The sequence below is a fragment of the Netta rufina genome (genome assembly GCF_964035555.1).
Source record: "Netta rufina genome assembly, chromosome: 9".
Lineage (NCBI taxonomy): Eukaryota > Metazoa > Chordata > Aves > Anseriformes > Anatidae > Netta > Netta rufina.
Genome location: NC_140132.1, coordinates 2,819,559 through 2,839,369, shown reverse-complemented (window position 1 = coordinate 2,839,369; position 19,811 = coordinate 2,819,559). Strand labels below are relative to the sequence as shown.

Here is a 19,811-nt window from a genome sequence, read left to right as displayed (position 1 = left end):
ACTGTGTTAGATGAAGCTACCTTCCTACTTAACTCTGATCATTGTAATTGGAAACAAAGTCTGCATTTTTCTTTTCCCATCAGTTACATTTTTATCAAAGCACAGTTAACAGCACCTTAACATAAGCAATGTGTTTGTTAATTTTCTTTGAGAATAGCTAATTAAAAGCTCATCAATATGCTTAAAAAGACTGTATGAGGTTTCACTGAGTTTCCTTAAATAGTAACATTGATGCTAAGATAGCAGATGTTAAATTGCTATGCAATGATTCCTACAGTATACAGACCATAGCAAATGATTGTGGTGACAGATGTTCTTCATTTGTAGCTCTTGCTTCCTTGGAGTAAGTCTGCACTTCATTTTCTTTGGAAATTTTCAAAGAAGCTAGAAGACTTTCAAGATCATTGTCCTTCTTAAAACAAATTAAAAAAAGTCATCAACTTAGTATATTACAAACAGATGCAAGAGGAAAGGTATACTAGTTTGAAATTGATATTATGCTCATTCAGGCTTTTTTTTTCCCCCCTCTGAGTTTGGGCAGATGACAGCAAGTCTTGTTAGAGTGTGAACAGATATCAAAAGACTGCACCAAGTTTTGCACATGAAGTACAAGTAGTGACATATGAAGAACTGATTTAAACAGTAACCAAAGCTAGTCCAGTTTGTCTTGTATCTGTTAAAAACATGAATTTGCACAGAAGTAAACAGGAATGAAGTCGGTTAGAAACTGATGTTATTCAAGACGCACAAGGAAATCAACAACTAGATCCTACCTTTCCACCTGTACATGGACCATCAACTGCTGCCTTCTGAGTGACATTGGGACTTTCATTTCTCTTCAGAAGTTTGACATTATATTTATTTACACCTGCAAAATTCTGAATAATACTGCAGCATTTATTATTGAACACTAATATGCCATTACTCATTATGATGCAAACAAATTAGAAATGCAGCTGTAAATAGATTTCACAAGCTAACATTCTTAAAGCATTTCAGTAAAATGTGTTTTCCCATTACAATAAAGTTTTTAGAGTTTGAGAGGAATAGGAAAAACGTTTAGTATCATTGTTACATTCTACAACTCTTTTTCTCATTTTCTGTAAAATAACTCTAAAAAAATCTCCAAAATAAAGTTTACATACTAAAAGAATCAACTAATATGCCCATTAAAAAGAAATCTAAAATGATTAATGTGATCAGAGTAAAATGAAAAGAGAAGAAATTACCTGTTTGTTTGGTACTTTATTATGTGGTTGATTTTCACCTCTTGTCACTTTGGAATCTTCTTTAACTACAAATAAATCAAGAATAAGAATGATTACATTATTTTATAATGTTCTTAAAAACCATAATAATAAACAGGATTTTAAAAAGCAAACAAAAATAAAACAAGCCCAAAAAACTCCATATAAGTACAGTCGCGTTAATTTGAATGTTTGCAACAAATGTCTTTAATTCTTACTTTATAGATCATTTGGCACATTCTTTTCTTGTAGTATAAAATATAAAAGCATATATGATAACATATCTAATTTTATATTCTACCAACACGATTGCAAGCAAATTTTCAAAGCCAAGATTCCTATTTTTTTGCTGAGATTTCAAAGCCAAGATTTTTGTTATTTTATTATTAGTTTTTTGTTGTTGTTGTTGTTTTTTTAAGGTCAGGTGTGTGGAAAGTCAATATAGTGAAAAACTTGTTTAAAAAGGTTTGGGATTAAGCATAAAATGGCTTTATATACACACCAGAAACAGTATTTGACAATACCATATGCCATGTAGCACTCATTTAACTATAATGCACTATTACTTTCCATGAGTAACTACAAAGAAACAACAGCCTTCTCAATGAAGATGACATAAAGCAGTAAGTTCTCTCAAACAAAGTTTTTAGTTCCAGTACTTACATTTTTTATATGGCTCCTGTTTTCTTTGCTGACCTTTAAAGCTGCTGTCATTGAAGACTGGCTTACAGAACTGATTGCTAGTTCCCAGCTTGATTTCCTGAGGTAGAACTGCACCCTAGAGTTTCAAACATCAAACCTTAACCAGGAAACTACATATCTATAATTTAAATAAATATTCCAGCCCTTTATTATTACCTCTTCCCAGAGCTATGCACACCTTCTGTAACAATACTTTGATCCACAAAACTTATTTGCATCACTAACTAGGAAGTTTTGTGACACAAACCAATGTACAGAATTAAACACCTTCATGTTTTGAATCCTGGGATCTGTTTAAAGCTTATATACTAACCTTCTCATGCATGTTTTGCTGAGTGTGGTAAGACTTCCCAGAAACCTGCAATGATTGCCATATACTGCAGAATTCATCATCTTGCTTACTTTGTGCCTGACAAAATAAGAAACAATAATAATTTCCCAACAAGCTCAGCAGCTATAAACTCTACTTTTGAACAGCTAATCGTACACAAAGACATTCCAAAAATGCTAAGGTCCAAGTTTAACAATGCTCAGACAAGAGAACTTTTCAGACTGACATTAGAAAAACTTGCAGATATTCAGTTTACAAAATGGGCCATGATGTATTTATGTTTTTTCTTTTTCTTTTTTTTTTTTTTTCCAATGAATCACCCTTCACTTGTAACGAGCTTAGTTTTTGAAATGTCGTTTGTTCACTTACAATTTTCAGAAGTTATTAACATAGAAAAGATTACTGACTACAACTGAACTCAGATGATAATTCAAAATGACTTCAAAAGCATGCTCATACACTGCCAATATTCTTTAATTTTATAATTACTGACTTAGTTTGGAAGGTCTTATCAGGCACAATTGCTTCATAACATTAGAAGTATGTTACTACAGAACTGACAGCTAGCTATGTAAACAATAGTTCTTTAGAAAATCTAGAATGTCAATGAGATAACACAGGATTTTACACTCAATTCACCAACTGGGAGAAGTTCCACCCCAGTCTGTATCTGGACTAAAACAGCATGATTTTCTTAAATAAGGTATCTGTAAATCATGAAAAAATGATACCCACTGTAAATAGTGGGCCAAAATACTAAATGAATCAAGACACTCACTTTGTTTTTCTGATTGCCACTCAAAAATGATCCTTTATGGGGTGAGCTGGAGGTACCCTGATTTTCAGCCCTGAGATTGTAATGCTGCCTTCCATTCAGTTGCTAAATCAGTGAGAGAAAAAGCAAACATACACAAGCCTAAATTTTCTTTTGCACAGTACTCTTTCTTCTATAGATTTAGAAAATACGACACAATCTTTTTTCACCACATATAGCAATGTAGAGTTACACGTTACATTTATTTATTTATTTATTTATTTATTTTTAAAGAAGTCACTGGTTAGAGGCTGAAAATTAACTAACCTGAGGAGAACCCCAATTCACCTGTCATTTTTCATGCTATATTTCCAAGTAAATCAAAACTAGTAAGAAAATCATGCCTTGTCTTTCTGAGCACAGATACAAGCATAGCCTACAGGAAACATCACTTGGAACAGAGCATTAAGGAAATAATACCATCTCTGCTAAACCCATCTATTTGTTGACACCACTGCCATGTCACTGCTATAAATATTTGTCTTTGGGAAATCTTACTGGAGCTACTCAAATAAAGCAAAATAACTGCATGTAAAGAACCTTTAGTCTTTTTTATTATTAGATTAAATCGTTTCTTCAATATAAAAGTTATCCTACTCCTAATAAAACCAAAATCTAGAAAGTACCATTAAGGATAACAACCACGGTTGTAATTCAGCTTCTACAGAAAAACATTTCAGTACAGATGAAAGTTAAATCTTACTTGAGTAGGAACAAAAAGGGAGCGAGGAGAATGGTTGAGGCCTCCCAGATGCACTTTTTGTGAGCATACAGATGACAGATCAGATGCATATGAGTTGTAGTTATTTGCGGCTGGCTGAGGTTTAACTATGGCTGTCAGTTTTTGATTTCCCATTTCTGACCGACTACCATGAGACAGGTTAATTAAGGCACTTGATGGCAGACGATAACCTCTGGCGGGTGAGCACCTGAAAAAAAGCAAATTTAACAGTTGCTTCATGTAGTCGAATTGGTGGCATTTCAGTACACCTGATTTAATAATACTGTTGCCTTTTCCATGGCAAAGGACAATGATTTATGTTTGAACAGCAGAGGTTGAAAACCATATCCAATACTGAAATCTAGTGCCATGACACACAGCATTAATCCCATTGTGTTCCTCTTTGGCCTCCAGCTTTCAAAACTGCAAGACAACAATAATTATTCCTACTGTTTGAGTTTATACCGCACCTTTCAGTGCTGAACTCAAAGAAATTTTGAAGATAAAAGCGAATTGTTATAGCGTAATTCTGTAGTAAGTATTTCTGTTAAAAAAAAAAAAAAAACACAGAAAATAATAATTTATTTTCTAAGGTGAAAACTGAAGACACTGGAAAAATTATAAATTGAAGTTAAGTATCATTTAGTCAGTTTTGTATCTTCCTTCACGATTCTAAATAGTGAAGAGAATCTGTGTTACAGGACATGCCCTTGAAATGAATAGGATTGTGTTATGCTTGCTAAACAGAGGAAATAAACAAGATTCTCCTCTTACCCGTCTTTAAAAAAGTTGACCTATCTAAAAACAACAGTACAATAAAGCCTACTGGATAAACTAATGCCCTTAGAAGCTCACCTGTTTACTTAAATACAGACAAGTTACCACACACTAACCCAAACACATTAACCATGCCTCCATCTCCTGAGGAATAGTCAAAATTTTTAAGATCGGTTAGTTAAATGTTTAAGTACCATTTATTAGTAGTCCAGAATTCTTCTTTCAGAGGAACAGATTACCATGTCTGCTTGCTTTTTTAAAAAATCCATCTGTTAGATGTACTGATAATAACCTGTTTAACATGTGTTTTAGAAAGACATTTCAATCTAGTGCTGTAGTCTGTTGGCTCATATTTTCCTTCTAAAAGGTAGTAGTTTCAAACTATGCAAAAAAGCCTAAAAACCATTTCCAAAATGTACCTCATAAATATTATCCCCACTCAAAGAGAAAAAGAAGCACAAAAGGAAAAAACAACTGATGAATACCACCAAGAAACAAAGCTTTTTTTAAAAAAAAAGGCATCTAAAAACACTCAACCAAACCATAGGCCAACAATTTCATGTCATTTATACCAGAAGCATGAAATAACTATAAAAACCCCAACACAAACCTTATAGTTAGGCCTCCCAGGAATTCTTCATCAAACAAAACTTCGAAGAGAACATCTGTTTCTCTACTAGCTATAGAAAATGAAGTAAAATGTCATCCTATTTGTGACAGTAGCTGTTTTAATCTAAAATACATAATTATGTCTATTGGTTTTGCAATAAACAATGAAAAGAAACTTATTAGCTACTAAAGAAATTATTATTCCTTGATTTAGGAACTTTATTAACAGCAATTCAGAAATGCTTCCCAAAGTCATGTATAGCTGTCCTTTTAAGGACACTCTGATCAGAAATACACCATGCATAATCACCTACCAAAATGCATAAACAATACTGCCCTTTAAAGCAGTATGTCACTGTTGTCAAAAACTGCCAGAAAAAAGATGAAAGCCGTCTTTACATTCAGGCAATCAGAAACTGACTGCTTCAACATTACTTTCACTGATTATTTCTCACATAAGGATAGATTAATACCATAGGGACAACTTCTATTACTAGATCTCTAACTTTTACATCTGGCATGCTTAGACATCCTTTTGTTTACCTGAAATAGACTTATGAACAGTCTTCTTGTCAAGGAAGACATAAATCCTTGCCATTTAAGAGAATTGGAATATCACAGAAAAAAATCCAAATTCAAAATAAAGAGACAAAAAGTATTTAATAGAATTTTACATTCAATGTAATGTTTCTTTTTTTTTCCCCCCTAGTTTTCTTTATTGTGTCCGTATCTTCTCTTAATTCTTTTTGCAGCCTGTGCTCTTTCACATTGATCTCTATGCCTCCTTCATGTTAAGAATGGACAAAGGGTAAGTTATTTCGTATTCAAAGTACAGCTGGCTAATGCATGAAATTGAAACAGACTACCTGTAGATATATTTCACAGCAATAAATATATCACTAGTAGCTTCACGTTGCATATGCTTTACAGGTGAGAAATATTTGTGTACACAACCGTTACACAAAAACACTTTTTCTGAAGACTGATTTCATATCACTAGCTTAGCTATAATAGAGCTGTAATGCCACAATTATGAAGAAAATATTACCTCCTTTAATTCCTATAATGGTACCTCGAAGACCAACAGGAACAGAAAAGTTCTCTCTCACATTGACAACACGATCAAACAGCTTATACTCTGCATCTCTGTCTGGAACAACCCCATTCTGTTGTTCTAAAGGCTGACAAGAATCAAAAGACTACATTAATGTTTGTGAAAAAAAAAAAAAAAGGATTACAATCAAAATACATTTAAATTGTATCTGAAACCCACTATAAAACAATCTTTCTGGAAAAAAAAAAAAAAGATGAACATAGAATCCTTTCTCCCCAGACACACAACACTCACAGCTTCTGCCTGAGAAACAGCATCATTGTGCATGATCCAATACAGACAAAGGGGATCGGTTCAGACAAACTAAAACCATCAAGTGTAACCTGCCTGTATTGGTAACATGGGTGGGTATCTAAGAAATATGATGCAGATGAGCAGCTGGTCATATGTCAACAACTGAACAAAAAGGAACATAGGGAAGAGGAGATAAATGGAAAGTACATTCCATTTTGCCTTCATTATACAGCCAATGAGAACTGCAGGAGCATGGAAGTCTGAACGTTGAGAAGAACTGAACATCAATATAATGCGTGAATGAATTTGTAGTTAGCAGATATTCTCTCCCTTTAGAGAGAGACTACCACTTCCAAATTGATTTTTAGAAGGCACCAGGAAACATTTTTTCCCATATTAATACTAACCTAAAATTCTGCCTTCTCAAAATTGAAAACGTGTAAAACAGATATGATCTGGGCAACATAAATTAAAAAAAAAAAAAGAACAATAACAAAACCAACAAAATCCCACAACTTTCCATGTCACTTACTCTGTATAGCAAATGGGGTTTCACAGTTACTCGCACTTTCTTGTTGCTCTTTCTTTGCTAAAGGAGACAAACAAAGTCATTAAAAACTAGTGTAGGAACCAGCACTAAATTTCAGGTACAACAAATCACTTGAAGACATAATGTAGAATTATTTTGTTTCTTTTACACCACGAGAACTCGTTATACTTCATGAAATGTGACTAAAAAGTTGACTAAATCCAGTTTTTAAAACATGACCGATTTCTTACTGAAAGAGCTTGTATTGTCCAACTAATTCCAAAATTCAAACCAATTTTATCAGTCTTTGCAAGTAGTTTCAAGGACATCACTCCATCATTTCATGTGGCTTTGCCTTCAACTTTGGCTTTAGTAACTCCTCTCTTTGTCCCTTCTTTGCTCTGTAGCCTGGAGAAAATAACTTTCTAATTTTCCTCATTAAACATATTTTCGCAGAAGAGAAACTGCAAGGGAAGAAGAGCTACAATTGCACTTGGAAACAGCACTACAGAAGTTCAGAACATATACTGATGACTGTTTCTTTCTGAAATCACCAAAAAGAGTTCAACGTGTAGCCTATTGCTGCTGAATCACCTCAAAAACAGTGAGTCGATTAAAAAAAAAGTCCAATAATGAGATGAATCAATAACTGAATTCCTGTGACAATTTACATTGCAAATTCATATCTTACATTCCTTTTCTTTGGAATGACAACTGATCTTCCATTGTCCTATTCTAATGTAAGAACATGGAAAATAACGAGCAGCTACTTTTTGGTTCCCCATTGCTCACAGTGACATCAAGACATGTTCGTACCTTGCATTTCTCTATTTCTTCTTCAATTTTCTCAACAATGGCTGCATCCAAAATTTGCAAGTCACAAGATGAGCGAGATAACGCAGAGACAGGATGTGCCTTTAACCAGGCAACAATTTCTTGAACTTTCTCAGCCCTACACAAAAGAGGACACAAATTACAACTATATAAACTAAACATTTTTATCAGGTTCCCAGTCAAGTATTATGACACAGGCATAATGCTTGTATACATTCAAAAATTAATGATCTAAGAGTGCTCTATGACTTCACAGAAAGGGTCAAAAAACCAAATTATCCGAATTATGCTGTACTGTTTCAAAAACCTCAAGCTCTGCCTCAGCCAAAAAAAAAAAAATCATGAAAAACAGAAATTATTTTAAAATATTCAGTAAGTTATGTTTTCATCCAACTGTGTTCAGCTGTGATCTAAAGTTCCAAGACCAACTATTTCTCACAGTATAGTAAAAAGGAACTTCAGAGCATGCCTCTACTGTAAAATGGAGCACAAACTTGAAATTCTTATAATAGAAGAGTCCCATGATGACACACACCTGATACTGGCTTACCAACTTAGACTCATGAACAGGGTATACTATGCAACAGAAGTTTCTTTTATATTACTACGTTGTATCTAGAACCAAGGTTGCTTCCTGTCTCCCGTGAAACTGACTGAATGTATACTAAAATGTGCAAATTACTCAGAATTCTGTAGGTGTTATTTTTCAGATTCAAAGTGATCTTAAACACTTAAAATAATTACGTTTTCTCCAAAAACAATCTTTGGGTGGCTGTCAATATTTTGTAATAATGCATACTGAGGGTTACTTTAAACACAAGCATTACGAAGTAGCCACTGAAAATTCAATTACTCATTTATTGGAGTTGACATAGGAGTCTAACAGACTTGGACTTCACAACTGAAATGTACAGTATTCTGATAATTTTTTCACTGATCACTTAACAATCCTACTGCTCAAGGAACAGCATGGTTTCAGGTACTTAGCTGCCATCATGAATTTCGGTGCTGTCATCCTTACTGCTTATTCTAGAAGAAAAAAGGAGAGAGTGCTTACCCATTCTCATCCTCACCAGGCCAAATGTCATCTTCATAGAATATATCTTCCTGGCTATTCTTGGCTATATAATTAAACAACTCAGGAACTCTACAGAGCGAATAAAAGAGAAAGAGATTTTGTTTCATATCATGTAGATACACAGAAAAACTTTAACAAAACAAACTTCGACGGGCATCAAAATTTCTGGAGCCCATGCGGATTTTTTTCTTCCACTTAAACTAATGCCTTACTGTTTACTTCTCAAATGTGAGCTGCTGACAAAATTCCAAAATATGCTTCACTTTGGAAGGAAAGACTAGTAGAAGAATATTGGAAGAAGAGAAATTTTATCAAGCAATCTCCAAAAGCAAGCTCATCATTTCTTGGAAGACTCAAATCTAGAGGACAAACTCATGACTGCGATGAACTTCAATAGTTTAGATGAACTTCACATCCAATATCTATCTACCTTTCTAAATACTCAGCAAGTAGTTGTTCTACTGCAGAAGAATACATCCATTCATTTCCGACTTTCTTAGTATAGCCAGGAACTTCTTCGTTTTTCTTATTAAACTTCAGGTTCAGCCCCACGTTTGCTTTGTGATCTCCATGAGGACTGGAAATAAGAAAAAGTTCATTAACTTGCAATAATGCACATGTGCACACACAACACATATATAAACCACATAAACATTAATCCTCATTCTTAAACCACGGAAGTAAAGTCCATTGTACAGTTTACTTGTCAGCATTGCAACAGCTGTGGTATGCCAGCTGGCCACATGCATCCCCATTCCTTATTGCAGAAGGAATATTTAACCTTTCTCTCTGCACTGAGATCTCAATCTACTTGTCATTTACCATGACGTAGAACGATGTTTTTAAACACACACACATATTAGGTCTCAAGCAGATGTTCAAATATCATATTTAGTAAGCTGTCCCAGGAAACAACAATTCAGAGAACTACAGAGTTTTCTTCCCTTGTGGATTTTAAGCAGCTTTAGTCTTAATTAACACAATTACCAAACGTAATCAAGTACAATTATTATTACTAGCAGTAATGATAAGTACAGTGAAATTAGATCCCAAGTCCGCTTCTTATTCTAAGTGTGGGAAAAGGAATATGTGTGGGTTTTTTTTTAGCCTACATAGAATGATTCGCACCAAATCAAAACTCACTTTTCCAGCTGGTTGCTAAGGTTTTCAATACAGTGTTGTTGGTGGCTTGTTTCACAAGGCATTTGTTAAAATGGACTTACTCTGAGGGCACTTTTAAAGAGTTCTATCTAAATAAATGCTCAACTGGAAAAAGTATTTTAGTTTAATGATCTAATTAGAAATGATTTAATGCTTAATATAAAACATAAATAATCACCATTTCCTTCAGTTTTGTCTGATGCAAAAAAGACATTATTGTGAAAGTACCTAGAATCATGAACTCATATATACAGCTATAATATACAGCCAGGTGCCTGATTTCACGTACTGAGATTATCACCTCCTCTTTTAAAGAACATTCCTTAAAAACAAAGGCACAGAAGCTCTACATAATTAACGCAGATTTTTATTTTATATGGCCCAGAAGAGATCTATTCAGAACACGTTTTTCTCATGCACTGAGATGAATTTGAAACTATCTATATCGCAGAGGCTTCCCCACATTCTGGGATTCTTGTTTTCTTGTGCGATGACCCAATAAGGGTCATGTACAAGCTCTGTACATGAACTTACTTTTTCTTTGATCCTCTTCCAATAAAGATACTCCCTGTAAATCTGGAGACTAGATATCCACTTACTCCAAGACGGCTGGCCAAAATATATGCAGGATTGTATTTCACAGAGTATTTCTTTAAAACAAACAAACAAAAAATTGGCAATTCCTGAAGGATAAGGATTTACATACCAAGGGCAAATGAATAACATGGAAACATCTTTTAAAAATATTAACCAATGCAAAATACATTTAACATGGTATTTAAGCTTTTACTACAAAACCAGAAGTACTTACATGCTGATTCTGTATTAAAGGATCAAGCTGAGGTTCACAAGGAATATTGAAAACTACACGAATTCTACCTTCTGGGATCACATCACGTGAATCTTGAACCTTTGAGAGAAACACAATACATTAGAATTAAAAACAGCAGTCTTTGGATAATAGATCCTCAAGCGTATTTTATCAACAATTTTGCTGCAGTATGCAGAGATGCTTTAGGATCGTCTTTCCTTGACCAACACTGCTTTGGCACAAAGGCAATCAAACAGCATTAAGTCAAAGGAATCCTTGACTGAAAGCAGTCCCAATTGGGACGTCTATGTATTGAAATTTATCCCAAATAATTAAAAAAATAACCCTCCATTCAAGCTATGCTACCTTACATCTGTCATGCCAGCAACAGAGATAGGGAAAGCAGAAGAACCTCTACTTTGACTAAACCACCAGGGAATGTTCAATTTAAAACTTCAACTAGCAAAACAACCAGTACTGCCACACATCTTTGATTATTTTCAGCTTGAAAGTAAAGAGATCCAGGAGGGAAAAATTTAACTAACTTCTCCCATGCAGCCATAGTAAGGAGATCCCAGCATAAAGGCTATGCTCCCAGGAGGAAACAAGTCATCCAAAGTTTTGATGTTTGAAAAACGAGAGTCAAAGGCTTTGATATCCTATATAAAAAAGACAAAATGGATTACATTTTATTTGTCATTCAGTTCCAGTAGAATCATTTAAAAGTTCATATGAATAGATGCTTATTCTAAAACACTTATGAAGTATTCTTTTCAAATACAAAATAATTCATTGAGGGCAAAGAAATTACTGCTATATTACAAATGCTTGTACATGAGCAACTGTGCTACCCTGTAGAGCACCACTACAGTACTTCATTCAAAACATCATCAGTTATGATAAAAAAACATGTTTTCCTACAGATCTCTACTTTGCAATAGGGCCCTAGATTTTGTGACAAAATACTTGCTTAAGCATATTATATTTTTTATATACTAAATGACATTAATTTAAGATGCTTATTTTTGTTCATTCTTTTATTTAAAAGGTGCATATGTTCTTCCCTCCACTCAATGGAGTAAGGAACTAAATGCAAGAAGATATTGAAATTGTGTATTTACCTTGACAACAGTTTGGTAAACAAAAGGAAGAACTTGTTTTGACCACTGCTTCTCCAAATACACTTCACCATTTTGGTTTAGTTGATATCTATTGCCAGTGAGTAACTGAGCATACACAACTATTGATGTTTCGTGAATAATTATTCCTTTTCTTCTCTGGTAACTGAGCACAAAATAGAATATTTAGTTTGATTACAATAAACAGAACTTTGCCAAGGTAGTGGAATTAATTTTTGAAATAAAAATTTACTTGAAGTTACTTCTAACAAAGGGATTTTAATGTTTTATTTCCTGTTTTATAAATAAACACCCAGAACAGCTTCATCAATTGCTTACCCATCACCGTGCAGCCATCGCTGTGTAGCTAAATTTGTTAATTTAAACCCATTTTACCTTTACATTAGATAAAAGGAAGGGTAAGGAGTAATTAGGGCAGTTACTTCAAATGATGGACAATGAAATGGCAAGCTACAGTAACTCAGGTGTATTCTGTTGGTCACCCACACTCTAGAAATGTGAGCTGTATTCAGATTTAACAATATTAAGCTATTGAAGTTGTACCTTGATACTATATGACTCATATATGACCTTGATACTATATGACTATATACTTCCTACAACTGCGGATTAAATTACTAAGACCAGAAGCGTCTGATACTCATTTATTGAAAATTCTTTTTTAACAGCATCTGATTTTAAACACCTAATGACTAACTCCACATACTCTGGAATTTCAACATATGCTTTGTTACTTTTTATTTTTTAATTTTGTTTTTCATTCCAGTGAACTCATTAACCTTTATTATCACAAATGCAGCAGCTCTTCTCTGCTACTTAGGACTATGATAAGGCAACAAAACATAACTAAGCGATAACATGCATGTTATGCTTTCATCTTCAAAGTTACTTACTGCTCTGAAAGACCTTGCACTTCTTTTAACCACAAGCTTTGCTCCTTATCTCCAACATATGCCACTTTAGTTGGGGGCACTGCATTTCCCATGTAGAGCTTCTGTGTTCCGTGTGGTTCTTCCAAGTAGAACCTTGAGAATATTATGACAGATATGAATTTAACCAAATGAGACAAATCTGGACATAACCAACCATGAGCAAAACTTAAAATAGTTAGAAATTATTTTTTAAGGACATGGAAAATTTGTATTTTTATCTACCCACCCACAACAGTTCTCACAGTGTAATTTTAGATGAAATACCAGTGCATGTACTGAAAGGAAGATTACACAGAAATGTTCTCTTCTACTTTATTCCATTTGGATTTCTGTGTGTGCTTTTTTTCCCCAAAGTTAAGAATGAGCTCTCCCAAACTTCTAAATCTAGAGTGAAATATTGAAGGACTAGACTTCTACGCTGATAACCAAAACTCAGAATGATGCTAAACAAAGATTCTTCCATCAAGCAGCCTTGGATACATCTGGACTAAATTGCTGTTAGTAAGCATTACAACAAAACCAAAACTTTTTTATACAGCCTAACGAACTTGATCAGAAAGAAATGATAAAGAAGGCATTTAATTACCCATGAAACATCACTTACTTGGTTTCTCCATCTGACACAGCAACAACTCTGGCTTCTTCCAGGTGTGGCCAGTTAACAAAAACAAGCTTTCCAAGTATCAAACTGGCAACATTTTCCACTGTCTGAAAAAAACAGAAGTTACCATTTTTACTCTTTTAACAAACTCAAAATTATTTTAAGAAAAGAAATTAGCTTGTTTTTCAATAAAAATCAGTAAAGAACTTTTTTTTTCTTGCAGAAGAGACTAATTTTAGCTTACTAATTTTATTTTGATACATACTACATATAATCAGATTAGAAATGATGAAGAGAACCACATTATATATTTTAGGAAGAGTATCACATTCCAAGCGTGTCTGCTTACAACTAGTATATGTTAGTTATTAGACTGGGGTCGACTTCCATTTCTAGTAAATGCTTCCTTTTTTGTGTGTGTTTGTGTGTGTGTGTGTGTGTGTGTGTATGGTAGATCGTTTAGAACAATTTGCATCTCTGGGATATAATAATCAAACTGAAAATTTGAGATTAGTATAACAGTTTGTACTACAGATTTTATTTCTGTATCTCCTGGAAACAAAGTAACAGCACTTATGTCCAGGACTTCCCTAGCATTTGTAATTCTAGTCTCATATTATATTCTCTTCATCCAATTAGTTTCAGCTATCTTTTAAACTACTATTTTTGCTTATTTAACTCTTTGCCACCTATCACTCTTCTTATCTCTCTACCATAAACACTCACTTTGTTTGTTTTCCTTTTCTCTCTTTTTTTTTTTTTTCTTCTTTTTAATCAATTTATGTAAGTCTTTGAAACTTTTTTCTTCTGTTTATTTTCCTAGGTTTGTCTTTTGCTACCTGGTATTTTTGATTATCAATTAATGTCCTGGAAAGAATTTTCAAAAAAACATTTTGCTTCTTAATGTCTCTGCATCAACTCTTTCTTATATTTCCTTTATCAATCACTTTCATTTAAGTGGAAGGTGTAACTGCTATGTTGATCAAAAGATACTGATAAGAAGTGCCTGTATACTCCACAACACAACACAAGAGGCAGTGAACTGAAGAGCCTTCTTCCTTACCACTATACTATTTCCAACTATTAGTTTGTTATGAGCGAGTCTCACCAAGTCCTTACCTAACAGTATTGGACAACCAGAAATGCCAGAAACACTACTAAGATGCCACACATTTAATAGTCTGAAGTTAGGACAAATTCAAATCTTTCAGCAGTTTCCCAGAATTCTAGACTGTTCCCTACACAAATTTAGTATTGTAATGCTAATGTATGTGTTGTTTTGTTTTTGTTTTTTTTTTTTTTAAACTCTTGACTCCAACAGTCAACAAAAGCTTTTGCTGTGAACTAATACAGCTAATGTTTCCAGTGAAATGGAACAGCTGTTTTCAAAAACATGCACTAAGAAAACTTCTACAAATGGACTAAACTTTGGGCTGGCAGATAAGAACTCCAGAGCTTCTACTCCAGCAATTCATTCTATGGCCTTGAACATTCACCTGTATTTCACCTTCCCTTCTATTCATTGAATTTCAAGAACTTAAAGCTCATTTTGAGATCAAAGCTTTACTAGTTGAAGTTCAGAAAAAATAATCTGAAGACATTCTTTTAAATTAACTATCCAATTCAATATATTCAACCACTCTTTAATACTTACTAGATTTTGGAAGTTCTGGAATTACTCTAAATGTTTTTCTCTTTTAGTACACTATTGAGAAGATATGAATAACTAGCATTTCAAATTTGACTATTTATCAAATTCAGACTCTTCATGACAAAGTTTTACGTTGACTGTTGGTTGCTTTTTTTTTTTGGGGGGGGGGAGGGGGGGAGAGAGGGGAAAAGGGTAATTTTGTTGTTTGTTGTTTGTTTTTAAAGGAGGCGAATACTTACTTGATCTTTTGAGTTTTCATCAGTTACAATTTCTAACATCATGTTTTCTCCATGGCTGCTTTGCTGAAACACCTGCACACCACTTTTTCTAAGACAGAACTGGGTAGAACAAAACAGTACATAAAATTCCTTGAAATGTTATGTAGTATTTTACAAAACAGAATTTAAAATGTCAGAAGACTGAAATCATTTACCTTATGTTTAATGTGCTTTAAAGTAGGAAATCCACAAAAATATAATGCACTCTTGTTGATTTTAGTTATTTGATTGTGGGTAATTTCTACATGCCAAGCATCCAAAGGTATTGTTTTATACCTAAAAAACAAGTTGAACAACATTTGCTCATACAGCTATTTTAACTATAGAATCTCTCATTACTCACTCAAACCTTAGGAACACTAATTAACAAAATATTTGACTACCCTGTAAGGTGGTAATTAATTTAAACCTCTGGAAATCTATACAAGAGAACTATGAAACCCATGTTATTGCTGAGAAGATACTACGTTAAGAAAAGACAAAACTTAACTTCAAGCCGTAATACACTGCAACCTTGCTATTTTAATTCACTGTCATTGTCAACTTCCAAACTAGCAATAGTTACATGTGGTAATAACATACATCTTTACAACTGTTCATTCTCCACCAAATAAAATCCCACAACAGGCATTCCTTTATTAATGTGTCTCAAGTTTAAGTACAATAAAGGTTATATTTCCATTTAATCTTGAAATCTCAGACTGTGTTAAATAAAGCTAGCTACTTGAACTGAGAGGAAAATTAACAAAACACTTGTGTTCAATACTCCACATTGGATCCAAATACTTACCATGGCTTACAAATGGTCTGAAATTATTGGGTTGATCACCACTATCAGATATTTGCACCAATTTTTCATCCTTTGTGTCTAGAGATCTAAGAATTCTCTAGAGAATTCTAGAGAATTAATTCTAGAGAATTAAGAATTCTCTAGAGTGTTCTTGCTGACTTAACACCGGTTCATCTGCTTTGCAAAGCAACTCTTGAAGACACACGACAACAACTCTTACCATACTGTCCAGAACAAATAGGATGTAATGCAACAGTTTATATTGTCCAGAGTAAGTATCTGCATATACAAGCTTTGTCTAAAACGCAAACAGAAGTGTTCTAACAACTTTTAATCTACACTAAAAGTTATTCCAGAATTACCTGGTATGACACCTTTCAATTGCAGGAAATTTCTCTGGCCAAGGAGACATGTACTGGAACTCTACATCTTTGTCATACCAGTACATTAAGCAGGCACTGTGAGTATTTCTGCGTTTCTCCTCTTCTTTTAGGTACTTATTACATGATTCCATGGCCTGCAGCAGTCGTTTCTAAATTTAAGAGAAAATATGTGAAACTGGCAACAGAAATGAGCACAGGGAAGTCTTGCACTAGAAAGGTGGATACCTGTGCTTTTCTGGTTAATACATTCACTAAGAGCAGCCTTCTCTTCCTTATATCCCAGGTGCAGGATAGAACTAGGAAAATTAGAGTGTAATAGCTTTGGAGAATAAAGATTACCTTTTTTGGAAACATACTTTGAGAATATTAGCCACATTTTACCTTTTGGATTTAGCATTCAAAGAAAGACTAGAAGGATTTTAGAAGATTTTTTTTTTCCTCCAAATTAACTATTAGAAAAGGTTCGAACAATTCCAAGTTTTTCAAGAAAAAACTTGTCTTTCGTGAAGAGACTAACACCCATCAACTTTTCACTGTGAACTACGAAAACAATTGAAAAACACACATCACTACCTGAATATGTATCTATTCTGTATTTTAATTTTCATTCACTCTTTGATGTACTTAAATTTAGTCGGATAAGAATATGACAATAGGACTTGCTATGAGAACAACATAAATACATTATATTGTTATCCTACAGGCAACAGGATAATTTAATTGTACTGCTGCCCTTTAACATTCTACTGCTCAATTTGTACTTAGTCTTCTGCCCATTACTGGTGCTCAGGTGAAGAGAATTTCTGTAAATGAGCTGTTTTATATTTTTGTGTATTTTTGTTACTTTTATTTTACTTACAGACACATTGTATTTTTGTATATATTTAGGAATAGACATCTTTCTCAAGAAATTATGTATCTGACTACCTGATCAAAAAAACAAAAATAAGCTAAAAATCCCACATTCCTTATTTAAGACATCTACTACTTGAAGGTAACTTTGCTTGTGGTAACTTAATTTAACCTGATCTCCAGGCAGCAAATAATGTTTTCCCACGGTTAATTAATCAGGCATTAATTTAAACTTCCATCTAGCTGCACTTCTCCTAAACTTCTTAATTAATCTATAGATAGACTTGTTACAAAGCTCTCAGCAGACATTAAAAGAATTTACAGCAGACATTAAAAGAATTTACCTCATCAATAAAAGGGATTAATACCACAGCTTCCCATTCTTGCTGTTTTCCATTCAGGTCAGTTTTAAAGTCTGGTGGATAATATTCTATAATAGGAGAGTCTTGACTAATCATCAAATGCTATGAAAATACAATAGGAGAATCAAACAATGTAAGAGACAGTTTAGCACTATTTCTAGGAAGAGAGAGATGAAATCTGGTATTAAAATCAGCTCAAGGCTGTATAGGAGTTAAAAAATTATAATTTAACTGCCCTGGTCAAACTACTTAGCAAGTTCAACATTGTGTTTTATTTACTAACTTGAAAACATATAAGAATAGTAAGAAGTAAAAGTATGTAACTTTAGATTCAGAAGTAGAATATACCTAAGAGTACACGTAAAATATAAAGAAAAAAAGTTACTTCAAAATAAAACAGACAAAACCAGTAAATGATAGAAAAATGTGACTTAATTCTAAATCCTACCTGGTAACATTTAGGTAATAGATCTTTGCTAGCTGCTGGAAGTACAGCAAGAAGCTGTTCAAATGGCATGAAAGGTTTTCCCAGTTCAAATTTGATTTCGAGTTCACTGATGTTGCGAATATCTGACAGATAAGGTGCATAATGATATGGGTAATACCTGCAGGGAGAAAAAATAATTTTGAATTAATTATACTACAGCAGTGTACACAGGTGAGAAATAAACAGAACTGTATGACATGTTTCCTACAAATAAAGTGAACGCTGTTCCATTCTGAAACAGTTCCTCATTTGACAATTTTTCTTACCAGCTCCATGACTGAACTCCATGGTAATAATAATGCAAAATCCATTGTATTGCCTGGACATAACATTCAGCTTGATCAGCCAGGAAGTCACTTCAAATAAAAAGATAAAAGGTAATTCTTAGCTCTACTCGGCATCTTATACATAGGAACGAAGATAGAGCACTTAGAGAACCTAGTAAGCACACAGTTTTCTAGATCCATTTACTACTAAGGGATTATTTTTTCCTCTCTAGTCCTCTAATACTTCTAACAGAAAACTTGACTTGTAGCCAGAAGCATCACCATGCCATGTGCTCTCTGCTTTCAACATGAATGTACGTTCTGTTTTATATTACACATATGCAAAGACCTGTCTTTTGTGTTAAAAAAAATAATAATATGAAAAAAGAAGTAAACACTTACTCAGAAACTACATCCACACCCATTTTAGTCATGTAGTAAGTTCTCTTGTATTGCCTAAACTCTGTTTCAAACAGATCATCATCTTCTGGTTCATCTTCCAACACGGCTGAAAGAAGCCATGAAAAAATATGGATTAAGATTCCAAAAGGTCTCTATCATAACAAGGTTTCAAGACATTCAGTTTTGATTTAATGCTTGAACTCTATTCTTCAATTCACAGTTATGTATGCTTGTTCCTTCCTTGCACAGAAAGCAACAGAGAGCAGTCAAACAAAATTTTCAGCTGTTTTTTTTTTTTTCTTTAGAAGACTGGCAATATATTTCATAGCCCAATTATATAATAACTGAGCAGAAATATAAACCATTTGAAAATAATTTCAGAAAAAAAATATGTTTTTCCCCACAGATTAAAATTTATAGATTCTGGACAAGAAATTCCAAAGCAGGACCCAAAGGCCTTTATTTTGAGTAAGTGTAATGAGTTTAAAAACACAATTAATGCAACAACAAAAAAAATCCAGAGCTGTACAAAAACCAAACACCACTAAAACAACGAATCTGTTTATTTTTTCCTGATCTCTGTAACAAATTACCTAGGCATATGGTTACCAAAAACATATTGTTACTGAAGACTTGCTCATTCATATTTCATTATGGAAATCCTGGTCAGGTATGAAGCATTTCAAAAGCTTTAGCCCTGCTCTCT

The 19,811-nt window shown here is 33.6% G+C and overlaps 1 protein-coding gene across 5 annotated transcripts in view; it reads right to left on the bottom strand.

Moving 5' to 3' along the window:
* Nucleotides 1–19,811, bottom strand: part of XRN1 (5'-3' exoribonuclease 1) — a 37,606-nt gene that overhangs the window by 7,691 nt on the left and 10,104 nt on the right. For 2 of the 5 annotated variants that reach the window (XM_084292245.1, XM_084292242.1), the window contains exons 12-37: nt 19,106–19,211; nt 18,704–18,793; nt 18,399–18,555; nt 17,933–18,052; nt 16,716–16,885; nt 15,719–15,839; nt 15,525–15,623; nt 13,638–13,741; nt 12,995–13,126; nt 12,084–12,246; nt 11,508–11,621; nt 10,963–11,061; nt 10,686–10,801; nt 9,421–9,567; nt 8,970–9,059; nt 7,895–8,030; nt 7,082–7,138; nt 6,250–6,382; nt 5,203–5,272; nt 3,798–4,023; nt 3,059–3,160; nt 2,263–2,358; nt 1,911–2,025; nt 1,230–1,294; nt 774–878; nt 287–412 (exon numbers count right to left, since the gene is read on the bottom strand). In XM_084292245.1, the coding sequence (XP_084148371.1) occupies nt 287–412; nt 774–878; nt 1,230–1,294; nt 1,911–2,025; nt 2,263–2,358; nt 3,059–3,160; nt 3,798–4,023; nt 5,203–5,272; nt 6,250–6,382; nt 7,082–7,138; nt 7,895–8,030; nt 8,970–9,059; nt 9,421–9,567; nt 10,686–10,801; nt 10,963–11,061; nt 11,508–11,621; nt 12,084–12,246; nt 12,995–13,126; nt 13,638–13,741; nt 15,525–15,623; nt 15,719–15,839; nt 16,716–16,885; nt 17,933–18,052; nt 18,399–18,555; nt 18,704–18,793; nt 19,106–19,211 (3,059 nt within the window). Of the gene's footprint in view, nt 1–286; nt 413–773; nt 879–1,229; nt 1,295–1,910; nt 2,026–2,262; nt 2,359–3,058; nt 3,161–3,797; nt 4,024–5,202; nt 5,273–6,249; nt 6,383–7,081; nt 7,139–7,884; nt 8,031–8,969; nt 9,060–9,420; nt 9,568–10,685; nt 10,802–10,962; nt 11,062–11,507; nt 11,622–12,083; nt 12,247–12,994; nt 13,127–13,637; nt 13,742–15,524; nt 15,624–15,718; nt 15,840–16,715; nt 16,886–17,932; nt 18,053–18,398; nt 18,556–18,703; nt 18,794–19,105; nt 19,212–19,811 lie in introns of those variants that run through there. The other 3 variants (XM_084292243.1, XM_084292244.1, XM_084292246.1) reach the window with 3 other exon arrangements.